The 17,584-nt window shown below is 38.1% G+C and overlaps 1 protein-coding gene across 1 annotated transcript in view; it reads right to left on the reverse strand.

The window, feature by feature from the left end:
• LOC127428207 (rho GTPase-activating protein 39-like) overlaps positions 1–17,584 on the reverse strand; it is a 50,873-nt gene that overhangs the window by 20,385 nt on the left and 12,904 nt on the right. The window contains exon 2 of the mRNA XM_051676394.1: positions 12,154–12,621. Coding sequence (XP_051532354.1) covers positions 12,154–12,621 — 468 coding nt within the window. The remainder of the gene's footprint in view (positions 1–12,153; positions 12,622–17,584) is intronic.

The following is a 17,584-nucleotide window of genomic DNA, read 5'->3' on the forward strand; positions in this document are numbered from 1 at the left end:
TTTGGTTTCCTAGGAGACCTGGCTGGAGTCACTCAGCACACCCTGGATTTGAACTCGCTACTCTAGGGGTGGTAGTCAGTGTCTTTACTCGCTGAGCTACCCAGGCCCCTTAAAAGCCACATGATTTCTGAAATATGGCATGCCCCTTTAAAGGAATATTCTGTGTTCAATAAAAGTAAATCTCAATCGACATCATTTGTGGCATAATATTGATTACCATAATAATGTATTTCAACCTTCTCCACCTTTTCTTTAAAAAAAAGAAAAAAAGCAAAAATCTGGGTCAGGGTTAAGAAGTGAATGGGGCCCATCTGTAAATGTTAAAATACTCAGTTTCAAAAGAATAGCCACAAGTGACAAAACATTTACAGTATGTGTTTACCTGAATTTAGTGTGATAAAATCGCTTACTAACCTTTTATGTGTGAAGTTATATACAATTTTACACGTTTGTTGCCATGACGACGTATTGTCGTAAACGCTATAATCATGTAAATTTAGTAGTTGGCCACAAAAACTATGATTTAAACAACTTTACAGCTCAAAAAATACATGAGTTTTAACAGAAGAATTAATGTAAGTGCTTTTATAAAATTATAAGCTTCACATTCCTACCTTTAAACCCTCCAAAAATTGGCTCCATTCACTTATATTGTCAGTGCCTCACTATAACCTCAAATTTGGCTTTTTTAAAGAAAAGTAGGGAAGAGTCAAATTATTTTTGTGGTAACAGTCTGCCACAAATGCTGTCGATTAAGCTTAATGGTGTCATGAATTGGATTTTTATTTTATTTTATAATGTTCCTTGAGGTCCACTTATAATGTTAGTTTTTCATTAAAAGTAGACATCATTTAGGAATAATTGGTCATTTTCTATCCAGTTTTTGTGCCTCTGATTCAAATGCTCCATTTTTTGGGGGGTGCGTTCTTGAAGACTTCAGTGTAACATCTTTGCATGTGGATAAGTGTAAACGCCCCCATCATTACGCGCATGTGGGGTTGTTTTGAAAACTTTGGATGATTAAAAAAATGACAACCGGAAGAATTCATACATGTTTGAACCAGAGTCTGATCCTGAATTTGAAGAAAATGAACCCCCTCCACAAACACCACGGACAGTCTGTTACAGTAATCACTGTAATTTACTTGTCTATTTGTGTAATAGGTATTAATTTTATTGTTTTTTAAACCAAGACGCGACACAACGGTGTGTATCTTGTTACATAGCATTTTCCAATGGTGAAACATTTCTGTGTTTTACAAATGCTGAGTAACGCATGACAGTACCAAATAAATACATGGTGCTATCACATTTATAACTGTGAAAGGATACATTTACTGTGCAACATGTAAATGTATACAGGATACATTCACCTGTGTTTGTTGCACTGTCATTTGTCATATAATCATCTTTCATCATATATTCAGTGTAGTGACAAACGCATACGTTGTTCATTACAATGAGTCATGTTTCATTAAAAAGGAAAGAGATTGTCTAAATATATTGATATCAATACTCTTTAGGTGCATCTGTGGCAATCGTGCCATCATGCCAACTGAACAAGAAAATATAAGATGCTTAGAGATCCCTGTGCATTAAAACTAATACACGAGGGTCTAAAATCACAAATAAAATACTCAGTACACATCTAACAGTCTGTAACATACGAAGCAAAACAATTAACATGGATACTCACACTTGTTTGTTGCGATATCACTGTTGGGACCAATATAGTTAGCAATGCATCAGCTTTTAAATCTAAGTCTCTCTGCAAAGCCTGCTTCGAACTGTATCTTGTTTGTGAAAGAATCATCGGTAAAATGAAGCGAGCAAACAAACACGTTCTTACCGACGCGATCCAGGACTTCATTAAAAATAAACGTCAGCCACTATTTCTTATTGTTGGGATCCTTGCGAAGCAAATGCAAGAAATCTAGTTTCCCACAACCTGGCACTGCACAACATCTTGACATCTTCGTGGCCATCGTGACACCTCCTGTTTCTCCAAAAATAATCTCACCGCTCTACTCTAACTGCAAGACTGGTGGGCGGACCTAAGCAATGTCGACGATGAAGTAGGCATTGATCTGTTTATGCAGAGGCTGGCCTGTGCTGATGTAATACCTCACTATTATGTGTTAGCGAGGAGGAAGTAGAGAACAAGTCATTTTGGCACCTTGGTTTCAATAAAGCCTTATATAGCTATACTAACGAAGAAGATTTCGGTTATGAAATTTACAGTATGTTTTTATAGTGCTATGAACTCTTATATGTCAAGATATCATAGTAAGTTTGATTTTCCAATTCATGACCCCTTTAACATGTAATGAACCCGGGATATTCCTTTAATGATACTCTCTGCGATAGCTATAAAAGTATATAAAAGTATTACCTCTCTTTTATAGTGTTCTCTTTTGGTTTCCAAGCCCTTACACAGCGGTTTTCAAGCCCATCTGAGAAATCCTCCAAAATACTGATACCATCAGGATGACAACTGTTATCTATGCAAGTAGGATGTGCAAAATAGCTGTAGCTTATATTCATTCAATCACCAAATTATTTCACACACACACACACACACATAAAAATACAATTAAGAGATTTCAGGCATCTGTCTTTCACTTAACCTAAATATCACTTTCCACTATCAGAATCAGACTCAACTCGTTCAATGGAAAGTGTGTTAAATCATTTTTCCACAAAGAGAAGGTTGTGTTGTTAATTTATTGTCTTTGATCCAGCACCAATTCATACTATGGGAAACCCTAACAGTTGGTCCTCAGGGATTTGTGTGCTTAACTAAACCCTTGTCATCCTATAGCAGCCACTCAGCCTGGGGTCTGCCTGCAGGACAAAAGAATTTAGTGACCCCTTCACAACTTCCCCAGGTCATTCCTGGGTTACATTACACCACTGCATCACATGGCAAGGAAGCCACCCATCCATTATTCAAACAGAATCTGATTCTGTATGTGTGTGCCTGTGTGTTAGTGTTTGTTTATGGAGACTGGTGTGCAGTTTAAGGTATTTCTTCTGACTAGGGTCAAGCCCCACTACCCTGTACCAGAGTTGTGCTCAGGAGGGGCGGGTGTGATGAATACCAGATTTAGCACTTTGTTCATCAATCAGAGGAAGCTGCTTGTACCAAACACACCATATGATAACACAGATGGTGCTGTTTGGATCATTGTCAGGCTGATATTTTATGATCACTCCCTAACTTTTATTTTTAGATGGACAAACAAAGGAAACTTCCAAGTATGAAACAATAACAATTAGACTACTGTTTTGCAATACATCAATAATAATTACACAATAATTGTGCAAAATTACTTCTCTTTATTTTGGTGTATACAAACGTGGCACAGCAGGAGTCAAAATAGCTTCTCTCAATGTGTGGAATACCTGAATAAACTGACAGGTGGTTTTCCTTAGAGAAAATCTTCTAATTTTCTAATCCTTACTAGCCAAAATTACAAGCTTATTAGGACTGGGAAAAAATATTGATTTTTTCAATGTATCACATTCTGCAGTTAATCCAGGATGGACGTCAAAGACATTAGTCATTAATCTTAAAGGTCATAAAAAAATCCTTTCTTTTTATTTTTAAAACACTTGACCTTAATGCTTACTTAATTTAACCAGTTTACAAATTTAAAACCATGACCTGCACTGCAAACAAATAACTAATATTGGCATTATCTTCATGTTGTTTAGCCAAAGGGGAACTGGCCCCCACAGTGAGTATGGTTTCTCCCAAGATTATTTTTCTCCATTAACCAACATCTTATGGAGTTTTGTGTTCCTTGCCACAGTCACCTTTAGCTTGCTCACAGGGGTTCTAAAAACAATTATTATTGAATTATTTAATTTCTATACACATTTTACAATCATATTTAATCAAACTACACAATGATCACTGTAAGACATTATAGATATTACAGTTTCATTTAAATTTTTTTTTTAATGCATGATTTCCTGTAAAGCTGCTTTGAAATGATGTGTGTTGTGAAAAGCGTTATACAAATAAAAATGACTTGACTTGACAATCTCAATTTGAACAATTCAGATATCGATATTTATCTTTTACTCTATGTGGCAACCCTTTACAATAAGAGTAAATCACTCGCATATGCAAACAAATTTAGTGCTATGCAACTAAAAATGTCTATGATTAGCTGCTGGTCGTTTTGGATAAAAGCATCTGCAAAATGACTAAATGTAATAGTAAATGACTTGCACAGCTTCATTCATTATAACGGGAGCGATCTATAGTCACTATAGTTACAGCTCTACCTATCAAACTTACAATTAGTTGCCATACATTTCGTTCACCTAACAGAGATAAGATCTGTGCTGCTACATATGCTACAGTTGTTAATGCACATATCCAGCCATCTCGCTTCACTGCTGTGGTTCATGCATTCATTTGTGGTTGCTTTTTCGGAGATCTAAACACTTTCATTTCCATAAGTTCCAGGCATCCAGAGAGCATCCAGCCACCAAACAACATGGTCCACATTTTAATAATGGCATTTTATGACAATCGTGTTAACGTTAATCATATTAAAGTCACTATGAATGAAGTGCCTTTTGAATGAGTTAGAACTAGCAGGAAATGTTAAAAGAACAAAGACGTAACCTTCTTAAACCGACGAATAGTCCTTGAAATGGTCTGTATTGCAGAAGAAGTTCAGCACTGAGATCCTTTCACTGAAAGTTTGGTTTGACTCATTCAGTGTTTAATAATGTAACATCCTTTCCATTCTTTATAGTAAGTTGTTGATCAAAAACAACAAAAATAAACATTTAATTCTAATCACGTATAGCATGGATTCAGTTTAGAAGCCACTCGACACTCCCTCTCTTTAATATGCTTCAGTGAGACGATTGCTAATATATATAATATATATATATATATATATATATATATATATATATATATATATATATATATATATATATATATATATATATATATATATATATATATATATATATATATATATATATATATACAGTTGAAGTCAGAAGTTTACATACACCTTAGCCAAATACATTTAAACTCAGTTTTTCACAATTCCTGACATTTAATCATAGAAAACATTCCCGGTCAGTTAGGATCACTACTTTATTTTAAGAATGTGAAATGTCAGAATAATAGTAGAGAGAATTATTTATTTCAGCTTTTATTTCTTTCATCACATTCCCAGTGGGTCAGAAGTTTACATACACTTTGTTAGTATTTGGTAGCATTGCCTTTAAATTGTTTAACTTGGGTCAAACATTTTGGGTAGCTTTCCACAAGCTTCTCACAGAAAGTTGCTGGAATTTTGGCCCATTCCTCCAGACAGAACTGGTGTAACTGAGTCAGGTTTGTAGGCCTCCTTGCTCGCACACGCTTTTTCAGTTCTGCCCACAAATTTTCTATCAGATTGAGGTCAGGGCTTTGTGATGGCCACTACAATACCTTGACTTTGTTGTCCTTAAGCCATTTTGCCACAAATTTGGAGGTATGCTTGGTGTCATTGTCCATTTGGAAGACCCATTTGCAACCGAGCTTTAACTTCCTGGCTGATGTCTTGAGATGTTGCTTCAGTATATCCACATAATTTTCCTTCCTCATGATGCCATCTATTTTGTGAAGTGCACCACTCCCTCCTGCAGCAAAGCATGATGCTGCCACCCCCATGCTTCATGGTTGGGATGGTGTTCTTCAGCTTGCAAGCCTCACCATTTTTCCTCCAAACAAACAATGGTCATTATGGTCAAACAATTCAATTTTTATTTAAACAGACCAGAGGACATTTCTCCAAAAGTAAGATCTTTGTCCCCATGTGCACTTGCAAACTGTAGACTGGTTTTTTTATGCCAGTTTTGGAGTAGTGGCTTCTTCCTTGCTGATCAGCCTTTCAGTTTATGTCGATATAGGACTCATTTTACTGTGGATATAGATACTTGTCTATCTGTTGCCTCCAGCATCTTCACAAGGTCCTTTGCTGTTGTTCTGGGATTGATTTGCACTTTTCACATCAAACTATGTTCATCTCTAGGAGACAGAATGCGTCAGAAGAAGCGGTATGATGGCTGTGTGGTCCCATGGTGTTTATACTTGCATACTATAGTTTGTACAGATGAACGTGGTACCTTCAGGCGTTTGGAAATTGCTCCCAAGGATGAACCAGACTTGTGGAGGTCCACAATTTTTTTTTTTTCTGAGGTCTTGGCTGATTTCTTTTGATTTTCCCATGATGTCAAGCAAAGAGGCACTGAGTTTGAAGGTAGGCCTTAAAATACATCCACAGGTACACCTCCAATTCAGTACACTTCCTATCAGAAGGCAATTGTCTAAAGGCTTGACATTGTTTTCTGGAATTTTCCAAGCTGCTTAAAGGCACAGTTAACTTAGTGTATGTAGACTTCTGTGTTATTTTCTATGGTTTTGCAACTTGCAGCCCTTAAAAATGGTTTGAAATTAACTAAAATCCTATATGCATTCAGCAGCGGTGCACTGCCATTGCTAAATTATGAGTGCAACTGCTGAGATTTCACATGGTTCATTAATATACTTTACACAATGTAATGCTCGCTAGACCCAGTCAGCTGTGCGCTTTTTACACTGCACGCTGTTGAATGGGGCTGGTGCTATGAAATGAAAGGGAGCCCACCACACACAAATACACGCACGTAATCACGGTGACATCACCGTATAGCAGTCCAGCGTGAGTGTGTCCTGCAACGGAGAAGCAGGATACCCACATGGTCTGAACATCAGCACGGGATTGCAGGTATTGCGCACAAATGTAATCATTCCCGCATGTTTGATGTTTAGAATGCGGGGAATTACCGCACAGTTTTATTCACTTTAACGTGTAGCTACTAATTGGTAAACCAATCCATACAGATGAACAAATCAATAATCTTGTGCTTGTATCAAACTGTAATTCAAGAATCTGCGCGAGTAAATTAGCTCTTCCGCATCCCTCTCTCCCTCTCTCGTGCACCTCACTGAACGCTTGTTGAGTTTCATGAAAGCGCTCGCAGAGAGAAAGTCACAAGTAAGTTTGTCGCATATTTACTGCACTTAAGACGTGCAAATGGTGTTGTACCACATCTCTGTAAGCGAGCGACATGATAAAACTATCGCTCCTGTTTATAATCAACAAAGAAAAGCTGTCAACTAGGGTTGCCACAGTGTACAGTGTTACCGTTTTACTCGGTACAAGGGACAGCACTAGTGTGAAATTTTATACCAGTGGAAACATTATGAATGGAACTTCCAATATCAATACAATAGCCTAACGAATAGAACAGCCTTAAATAAAGAATAGTTGCCTAATGAAGAGTTTGCGACACATGATAAATTAACCTAAATAACACAATAAAAGCCAGATGTTCTTTACCAACATATCAAATTACACAGGCAGCAAAGTACACCCACTGACAGAAGACGTTTAATTGCAGGTAGTGAATATAATGCGCATGGTGGGTAACTGTAAGATGTCTCGGATTCGGAATGACACAAGAAATGGTGTAAGACACACAGACACATGCTTGAAGAAACACATTTTATTATATTCATAATTACAGATGACAGAAAAGCCATCTATGTGTATATCTGACGTGCTGTTTTTTGGGAGGCGTGCAGTCTCTTGGAACACACGTATGTAAAAGGTTCTCACGCTTTCTTTGTTTTAGTCTTCTGAAATTTTTTTGCAAGAATAGTATCGTCTATAAGAATGATGTAAATGACCTCAGACATCTCCGCTCAGGAGGTGCTTCGAGTTCATTTCACTTTTATTTCCACAGAGCAGTTTGTTGTGAGTGCAACTCTGCAGGGTCACTTTATTTATTGCCTATACATCTTGTGATTAAATCACAAAAACACATTCACCTCGAACCGTGATTTATATTTCAGCGATTATTATAATCATTATAATTATTATGTTTACATTTAGAATTGTTTTTTGATCTTAATAAATATTAGTAATTTTCCACCTTTGCCATAGATGGATACTTGCCTGACGGTAAATGGAAAGATGGTTATATGTATTTTTACCACTTCGTTATTTTAATTGCTTTTTCATTTCTTTTGAAGTGCAAGTTTTTTAAATAAATGTTTAATTTTAATTTAAAATTTAATTTTCAATGCAAAATCACTAAAGCAAGAATATTCACCGATCCATCAGCCGGGGGTTGATGATGTAATTGGATATATATGTATATATATATACAGGTGCATCTCAATAAATTAGAATGTCGTGGAAAAGTTCATTTATTTCAGTAATTCAACTCAAATTGTGAAACTCGTGTATTAAATAAATTCAGTGCACACAGACTGAAGTAGTTTAAGTCTTTGGTTCTTTTAATTGTGATGATTTTGCCTCACATTTAACAAAAACCCACCAATTCACTATCTCAAAAAATTAGAATATTTTGACATGCCAATCAGCTAATCAACTCAAAACACCTGCAAAGGTTTCCTGAGCCTTCAAAATGGTCTCTCAGTTTGGTTCACTAGGCTACACAATCATGGGGAAGACTGCTGATCTGACAGTTGTCCAGAAGACAATCATTGACACCCTTCACAAGGAGGGTAAGCCACAAACATTCATTGCCAAAGAAGCTGGCTGTTCACAGAGTGCTGTATCCAAGCATGTTAACAGAAAGTTGAGTGGAAGGAAAAAGTGTTGAAGAAAAAGATGCACAACCAACCGAGAGAACCGCAGCCTTATGATTGTCCAGCAAAATCGATTCAAGAATTTGGGTGAACTTCACAAGGAATGGACTGAGGCTGGGGTCAAGGCATCAAGAGCCACCACACACAGACATGTCAAGGAATTTGGCTACAGCTGTTGTATTCCTCTTGTTAAGCCACTCCTGAACCACAGACAACGTCAGAGGCGTCTTACCTGGGCTAAGGAGAAGAAGAACTGGAATGTTGCCCAGTGTTCCAAAGTCCTCTTTTCAGATGAGAGCAAGTTTTGTATTTTATTTGGAAACCAAGGTCCTAGAGTCTGGAGGAAGGGTGGAGAAGCTCATAGCCCAAGTTGCTTGAAGTCCAGTGTTAAGTTTCCACAGTCTGTGATGATTTGGGGTGCAATGTCATCTGCTGGTTTTGGTCCATTGTGTTTTTTGAAAAGCAAAGTCACTGCACCCGTTTACCAAGAAATTTTGGAGCACTTCATGCTTCCTTCTGCTGACCAGCTTTTTAAAGATGCTGATTTCATTTTCCAGCAGGATTTGGCACCTGCCCACACTGCCAAAAGCACCAAAAGTTGGTCAAATGACCATGGTGTTGGTGTGCTTGACTGGCCAGCAAACTCACCAGACCTGAACCCCGTAGAGAATCTGTGGGGTATTGTCCAGAGGAAAATGAGAAACAAGAGACCAAAAAATGCAGATGAGCTGAAGGCCACTGTCAAAGAAACCTGGGCTTCCATACCACCACAGCAGTGCCACAAACTGATCACCTCCATGCCACGCCGAATTGAGGCAGTAATTAAAGGAAAAGGAGCCCCTACCAAGTATTGAGTACATATACAGTAAATGAACATACTTTCCAGAAGGCCAACAATTCACTAAAAATGTTTTTTTTTATTGGTCTTATGATGTATTCTAATTTGTTGAGATAGTGAATTGGTGGGTTTTTGTTAAATGTGAGCCAAAATCATCACAATTAAAAGAACCAAAGACTTAAACTACTTCAGTCTGTGTGCACTGAATTTATTTAATACACGAGTTTCACAATTTGAGTTGAATTACTGAAATAAATGAACTTTTCCACGACATTCTAATTTATTGAGATGCACCTGTATATTTTTTTTTTTTTTTTTTTATAAAAATATCGTGAACATATTTCTTGCATATCGCCCAGCCCTAAAAGGAAACAAAACAAATTTATTCACACATTCAAAGTAATTACTATTCTGAAGCAGCTAAACTGGGTCCTGGGATGAAAGGTAATAATACACCAACATTAAACCCGCAACAACCCACAATAAGTGATGTATTTGCCACAGGTACAAAGAAATACCTGACCAGTAGCCCATGATGGGGAGAATGCACAGATGAAGTAGGTTCTTTGCCAAAGAGATGTTGCCCTTCACAACTGTTGAAAAGCGATCTTTCAAAAAGTTGAAAGATGTACTTTCATTTTTAGTTAAAATAAATAAATAAAAAAGTTCAAAGTTTGAAATCAAGCTGCCTTGCGTTATTGTGTAGGCTATTGCTTAACGAAAATTACCCCATAGTACCACCTAGCGTCCAACCAGTGGTAATACTGGTGTTAGTCGGTTTGAACGTGAACACCGCACCGGTGTGAAAATGATGATAATGATGATAAGTCTACTGTCAACATTGCGAGTGCGCAAAGTTGGAGCGATCTAGTTTTTCCACCTTTCATATCTCTACATTTTCATATCACTCCCTCAAATCATATTACAGAACCTTTGACAAGAAAGGTAGACACAGAAAAAATGCTTTGTGTAAACTGCTACCAGACTATTCTGGGTGAAGAGAACCTACTGAAGGAAGAAGAGAAACAATTAAACACCTGTTCCATCTGTCATCTCCATCTATCTGGAGTGCCATCTGACCTTTACAGGTATTTTCTCTGCCCTGAGAATCAGTCGATTTTAAATAGTATGTAAAAATATGCATGAATAATAATAATATAGTAATATAAATACTATAATATTAATAATATACATAATATACCTAACATCTCCTTTTGTGTTCCACAGAAGAGAGAAATTCATTCAGGCTTGGGAGTGAGTAATGACAGAAATGTCATTTTGGGGTGAACTGCCCTTTAACTACCTGTTATAGTCTCTGATAAAGGTATCTGCCAAGAAGAACAACATGTAATTCGGCACATGATTGCATCACGTCTTGCTGAGAAACAAGTAAATGAAACAGAGGACCATAATTAGGCTATATACATTAAAATCATTCTATCTGAATTAAACTAGAGGTAAGAATTGTAACCCCCTGTGAGATATAGGTAAGATTGTTGTAAATGTTCAGATGTTTTAGTAAATTTTACCCCCAGAGCCATCCAGAGTCCTTCAAAAGCCCCCAGTAAACACACAGGACAAGGCGAAAATGAATAACCCATCTATAATGATTCTAAGGTCTTTTATGCTATTTCTCCACCGACGTGTGTAAATATGGGTCCAGCATTACAGGCTCGTGGATATATGCACAACAGCACCGCTGCTTAAAAAAATCCTAGGGGAAACACTGAAAATATTAGCATACTGCTAAATTAGGCACAATGCACTCATGGAGCTGTAGCTTTAGGCTCTGAATGTCACACACACTGATATCCATTATTTTTAAGGTCAAAAATGTTGACAGCAGTCATGTGTGTCTGAACCTAAGACAGAGGATAGTTCAAGACACTACAAAAATCCTAGAGGGCCCATGCCACAAGTAGCCACAATATTTCAAAATCCTCCCAAGCCGCAGTGGGATCCTGCTGTTATGATTTTGGACTCCATAAACTCTTTTTCCATGGAGGATATAAAAGAACGAGAGCCATGTTTAACATTACTCTGAAATAGAAAGAACCGCTGTATATGCTGGATAATGTATACCGTGGATTCAAGAGCTCTTTTCTTTGCGGGAAAAAGGGAAAGTCCAGTCACATTTGAACCACAATGGTTTGGCTCTTTCTGGGCCCCGACCCCTACAGCTTTCATCTGGTGGGGCCCAGAGGTTGTTTTAGGAAAGAATGAATGACCAAAGGATTGTACATAGTTGGGTAAAGCATAAGGCACTGAAAAAACAAAGACATGGCCCAGTGCCAGGTGAAATAAAGCTGGCATGACTGAAATCTGGATATGAAGGAGAAAGGTGGTTTTGATGGGTCTGGCAAAAAACAAGCAAACTGTTTTAAAACACTCCACAATGAGAAAATGTCAACTTTTTTCACATTTGGCAGTGATTTATCTAAATGACTGCAGTATGAGCACATCGTAAACTCAAGGGGTGCAGCAGCAAAGTTAAAATCGGGAAAAATCAGAGTGATATTCCAGCAGTCTGAGATCATTGCTCTCTGGTTAAGGTCAATTATTTCTGAGGAACCGTCATGGCGAGTTCTCTACAACTACAATAAAGATAACGTCAGTAGAAAGCACAGATGCCTACCTGAGTGTGTCTTTCCTGCAGTCTGTGCTGTGAATGTCTGGCTTATGTCTGTTCTCCATTTCTTGCTCTTTGGGCTCTTTGCCTGCACATTCAGGCTCTTTACTGTAGGGCTCAATAGGTGGCAGGGGAGTGCGTCTGTCTTGACTCCCTGTAGAATGATTCCCATGTGGCCTTTCCTTAGTGCCCCCATCAGTCCTGCGCTCAGACTCTGTGCTTCGTTTCATGGCCTGAAGCTGAGACAGAGGGACAATGTCTGCACCCTGCGGCCTGTGCCACACGGTCATGCGGCCAGCAGAGTTGTAGTAGTAGAACCTGCCACTGAGGGGGTCAAAGAGCTCCCACCACTGGTTGCCATCAGCCTGGCGGATGGGTGCACTGATGGGCGGCTCCCAGCTGCACTCTCCTGTGGACAGATTCACATACATGCGCTCGTTTGAACGAGGCTCCAGGATTTCCACCCAATCAGAGCTGAGAAGGAGAGAGAAAAAAAGAGCTTCTTAGAAATTATCACCATGTAAATCGGATTTTATTTTGTGTATAGAAGCTAGGCTACCATCAGAAAAAACATTTATTGTTGTAATATTAAGCCATATTGTTTTTCAAACAAAGACTGGTATGTTCAAATCATAGTTAATCAATTTCACTAAACAAATCGACACAGATGTACTAACATATAATTGTTATTCACTGTAATCTGATGGATGTGTTATCAAGGGCATTAGGCCAAAGCCCCTGAGAGATTCACCATGTGTGTGCTTGTGAGGCTACAGTACAGGCTCAAAAATGATGGCTCAGCATACCCATAATCCTATCAGCAGATACGAGGGAACAGACAGAGCGGTGGCAGTTCACACTGTGAGCTGGAAAGTGTTCACATACATTCCCACACACACACTCTGCCTAACTCACACACACACAAACACATGCACACAGGGTATCAGGAGACAATTCAGGTCTCCCAGCGAGCACCATCTGGTCACAGAAGCGTCTGTCGTGGGCAATGGAGTGCTCTAAGTCATCTTAGTGTGTCATGTGACAAATAAAATATTTACAAGTGACAGGATTGTAAAGAAAGGGTGGAACTAAAGACTATGTAATCTTTTTTCAATCACATGCACAGACACTGAGGTGTGGAAAGTTTAAAAACATGTTTCCCCAGACAGCTGAAATTACAGTAAAACTTGAGCAAAACTTCGCTAATCAAGGTGCTTAGAGATGACAGTGACCTGTTGATTTATTAAGTTTCTTTTAAGATATTTTCAGTTACATGGTGACTAGCAAGAGAAAGTTCAAAAAATGACAAGATATTTCCCTCAAACATTCTGCCTCTGTATTTGACACTACATGGGTAAGGGAGATCTGATAGAAACCTAAACACACGAGAAAACTCTAATGAAGCTAATTTGGGTCATGTTACAACTCTGAAAACCTATTATGTTTCTTTTGATCTAGTTTCCTAATACAGAGGAACCCTAAGTGTGCTAATTTCTGCCATGTGGGAGCTCAGACTATCTGGTCCAGACAGTACGAATGCTTCATTTAGCCACATATACTAGCGAGGTGCTCTGAAATCACTATGACTCATTCTGACAGAGTCAAAATACTGATATTTATATGGTGTGGTATGTGCCATAGTCAAATAAACAAACACTGGGGGCATTTAATTAACTACTAGAACATAATCTAAGATCGTCTGAACACACAAGTGTCTAGACAACTAGACACAGCTACTATAAATTATCCTTTCAAATCATCATCTGTTTAGCATGGTCTAGCATGGTCAACGTTTGCCTAGATCTTCAAAAACCACTAGAGCTACAACAAGTGTGCCCCTTCCCCTCTTGCCATGTGCCCGCTATGTTCCCTGGGCTCCAACACAAGCTGTGGCACAGGATCAGAAATAGTCACCCCACCGGTCAAAAAGTACTTGAAATGTATAGCAAGTAGTCAAACTGTCTTCATTTCTTTGTCACAAGTTAAGAAAAATCAACAAGTGTCAAATCTGTTGATATGGATCATTGCATGTTCACAAAAAAACGATGCCGAGCCCAGGAAAGCAAAAAACATACAGCTGGAGCCAGGTAAAGCTCAGAAACGCAAACCAAATCAACATACCTGAGTCTCAGCAGTGGCGTGCTGGGACACAATCTGTCTCTGGCACACCAATCAGCTCATTTTACCTTCATTAACACCACTAAACATTCTAGCCTTGCCTTGAGAGAAACAGCTACTGACCTCAGGAAATGCACTGATTTTAGGCTGATGCATTAATCCTGTGTGTCTGTGTGCAAATTTGACTGTTGTTTTAATATGAGACAAAGGCTGAATCATGGGTAAGGTTTGCAAAGCTACCGATCACAAAGAATCCTGCCCTGCAAAAACTAGACTCAGTGAAGAGGTCTTTCTCACTACTAGATCAAGAGCTTTATGGGTGGGGACATGTAATTGAAGAGCAGTTAAACTGGAGGCCTTTGTGTCCTGAACTCCACCCACCTTTTTTCTCACTCTTTCTCGCCGTCTCAAGAGAGGCATTCAATTTCAGAAACAGAATCCTTCAAACCCAATTCCTCATCATAAAACTCAAATGTTTTGCGTTGTATTATCAAGATTGCAATTTGGTGCAATAATGTAGCAGATGTCATGTAATTAAATATTAAAGAGCAAATTCACTAAACAGTTGTGCAACTAGTCCAGCGCACTTTCGGCATGTGAGGGAATATTTTAAAGAGATGATTTAGGTGTCTGTATCACAGTAGTCTGTGATGATGTTCAGTCCTGCCAAAGTGGTCTGCTGCATCCTCCGCTATACAGCGGTGACAATCGGCCTGCATGATCGGAACTGCGTGTGCAATTTGTATTCAGCACAATTTTGTGGGTGCATAATTCAGGCATGTGATCAGCTAAACAAAAAAGCATACTGACGTTTTTAGACGGAACGTGTATTGGTCCGACGAGCCCGATCCAAATCCGATACTGTGTGATAGTCATGTTCGTTACTGTCAATCTCCAAATATGACATAAAAGAACCATAAAAGCACCATTAAAGTAGTTCATATAGTTCACTCGTGCATTTTATTCAAAGCCACTTGAAGACATGCAATAGCTCTGTGAATCACAAAAGGCTGTGTTTAATAATGTAATATGCACACGCAGCGCCAGCGCATTAGTGAATGGTGCTGCTCTGTTGACACACACACACTCGCGTCTATTTTTAGCCTTCACACGATGCGCAATATTTGAGCGTTACTCATGAACAACATCTCAGATATAGATGCTCAATAGTTCGGTTCACTTATAATATCCATTTAGAATGGCACCGGAGGTGCATTTTACCAGAATTTGAATAAGAAGTGAATTAAACTACTGTGAACTTGCCTACAAACAGACACATACAGGACTTCCTGGAGAGATCGGAATGTCAAAATAAAAGCTTGAGGGGTTTAAAGTTAAAAGTGCACGATTTAGAAATATTACTGTTGTATTTATCATTCTAAAAGTCAATAATAATAGTAATAAATTATTATTATTAGTTAATAAATTATAACAAATTTAGGTTGAATGGGTTCAAATAATTACTGTGAATGAAAAGTGAACTAAATTGAGCAAAAAATAGATCTGAATCTTTTAAAATCAAGATGCAAAATTGAAAAAAATGTTGCCAAAAAACAAAACAAAAAACTGCCTTCCTTTCTACTGAACACTCAGACTGGAATTACTGTTCATTTTGCTGCTACACTATCCAGGAGACTAGTTAACAATACATTTTTTCTTAATAAGCTATGCATTTATATTGAAATAATGTATAGAGGTTTGTATGTCTTTACATATAAAAAAAAAAAATTCCCCAATTAGTTCCACACAATAATATAAAGATATTCTAAACTGATTATGCAAAAAAACAACATTGGTATCGGATCAGCCGATCTGAGATTTCAGATATCGGAATTGCATAAGTAGAGAAAAAGTGGTATAGGTGCATCCCTAGAGCAAAGTGCGGGACAGCAACCCCCCACCCCTATCATCATCATCATTTATCAACATTGTTATTAAAATTATCAACACTGTATCAACACTGTTATAAAAGTTATTAACATGAACTAGCAATTAAAACTTTGTGTTATATTACCCTAGAATTAGTTTTAAAAAATGTGTTACCACAGTTGTGAGGGGGTTTCTTATACAGCGGCTAAGAGAATGACAGTACATTTTCTCTCATCTGACTGTCGTAATCTATTTTTTTCCTCCTCTGGAAAGTCATTGAAAATAGTGGATTTTTTTCACTTGCTTTTGGAGCAAATGGGTAAGTGAAAATAATATTTGCTGTGGTCTCCCATTCACTGCTGTCGAAGTTTACCCTGCAATCTTTTACACCCAAACAGAGTGCAGAAGTTATGAAATCTATTGCCAACATTTAGGAAGGGATCATTTTGATAAGCTTGGCAATTGAATGGTAATATGATAAACATGGGATTATCTCATATGATGCAGTGTTTTCCCACATACAGCCACTAGATGGCGCCACTAGCTAATCATGCAAGGCCATATTGCGATTTCAATCTTAATTCAATCAATAATGCTCCATTAACGAATATCATACCTATGTCTCAGAGGTCAACGTTTGCAGATTTTAAAGAGATTTCCCTCAACATGTACTTACTGTAAGTGCTGCTTTTACAATGGTCCCACTGATTTTTCCACATTAAAATGACAATGAATACAAATGTAATATTACATGTTCTTAGGAGTGCAGATCCCTCTTCATCGTGTGGCTAGTATTACTTCTGGATTGTGCATTTAAATTATAGAAAGTGGTCTCCCAAAAACTCATGTCCATTTTTATTACATCCGTGACCCAAGTTTATTAAAAGGGGGGGGGTAACGCTGGAATTGCAGCTAGCAATTTTTAACCTGTCAGCAATAGTGGCAACGGTTCAAACCCATTTTATATCCAACCATTATATTCTCTTGATGAATTAAAATAAACCTGTCTTACTTCAATGAAGTCCTGACGGTGAAAAAATCAGGACCCTCCGTCTCACGTGTTCTTAACAAAGTGTGTGCGTGATGCAGAAGCAGCAGTGAAGTTTGAGTGAATTAAGTTATTCCGAGCGAAGTTTGAATGACACTTGTTTGGGTGAAAAACGCTTATCGAGAATGCACCAGACAGGACATTGTCGATTACATATTAACCCCCCATTAAATATGAACCCCCCCCCACCACCTTTATTTTTTTTATGGATTTACACAATTCACATGGGTCACATTTTTAGATTGGATAAAACAGAATTCCAGACACAGCCAACTCTTCTTCTAGGACACGCTGTGTCTTTGTTGCTGCCTGGTTCTGCAACGGCATAGGCTATTTTCTGTCACAAGGTATTCTTGGGAGCTTGAAATATATCAGTTAGAATCATACCACCCAAAACAGGCA

Source organism: Myxocyprinus asiaticus, chromosome 37 (genome assembly GCF_019703515.2).
Source record: "Myxocyprinus asiaticus isolate MX2 ecotype Aquarium Trade chromosome 37, UBuf_Myxa_2, whole genome shotgun sequence".
NCBI classification, from domain to species: domain Eukaryota; kingdom Metazoa; phylum Chordata; class Actinopteri; order Cypriniformes; family Catostomidae; genus Myxocyprinus; species Myxocyprinus asiaticus.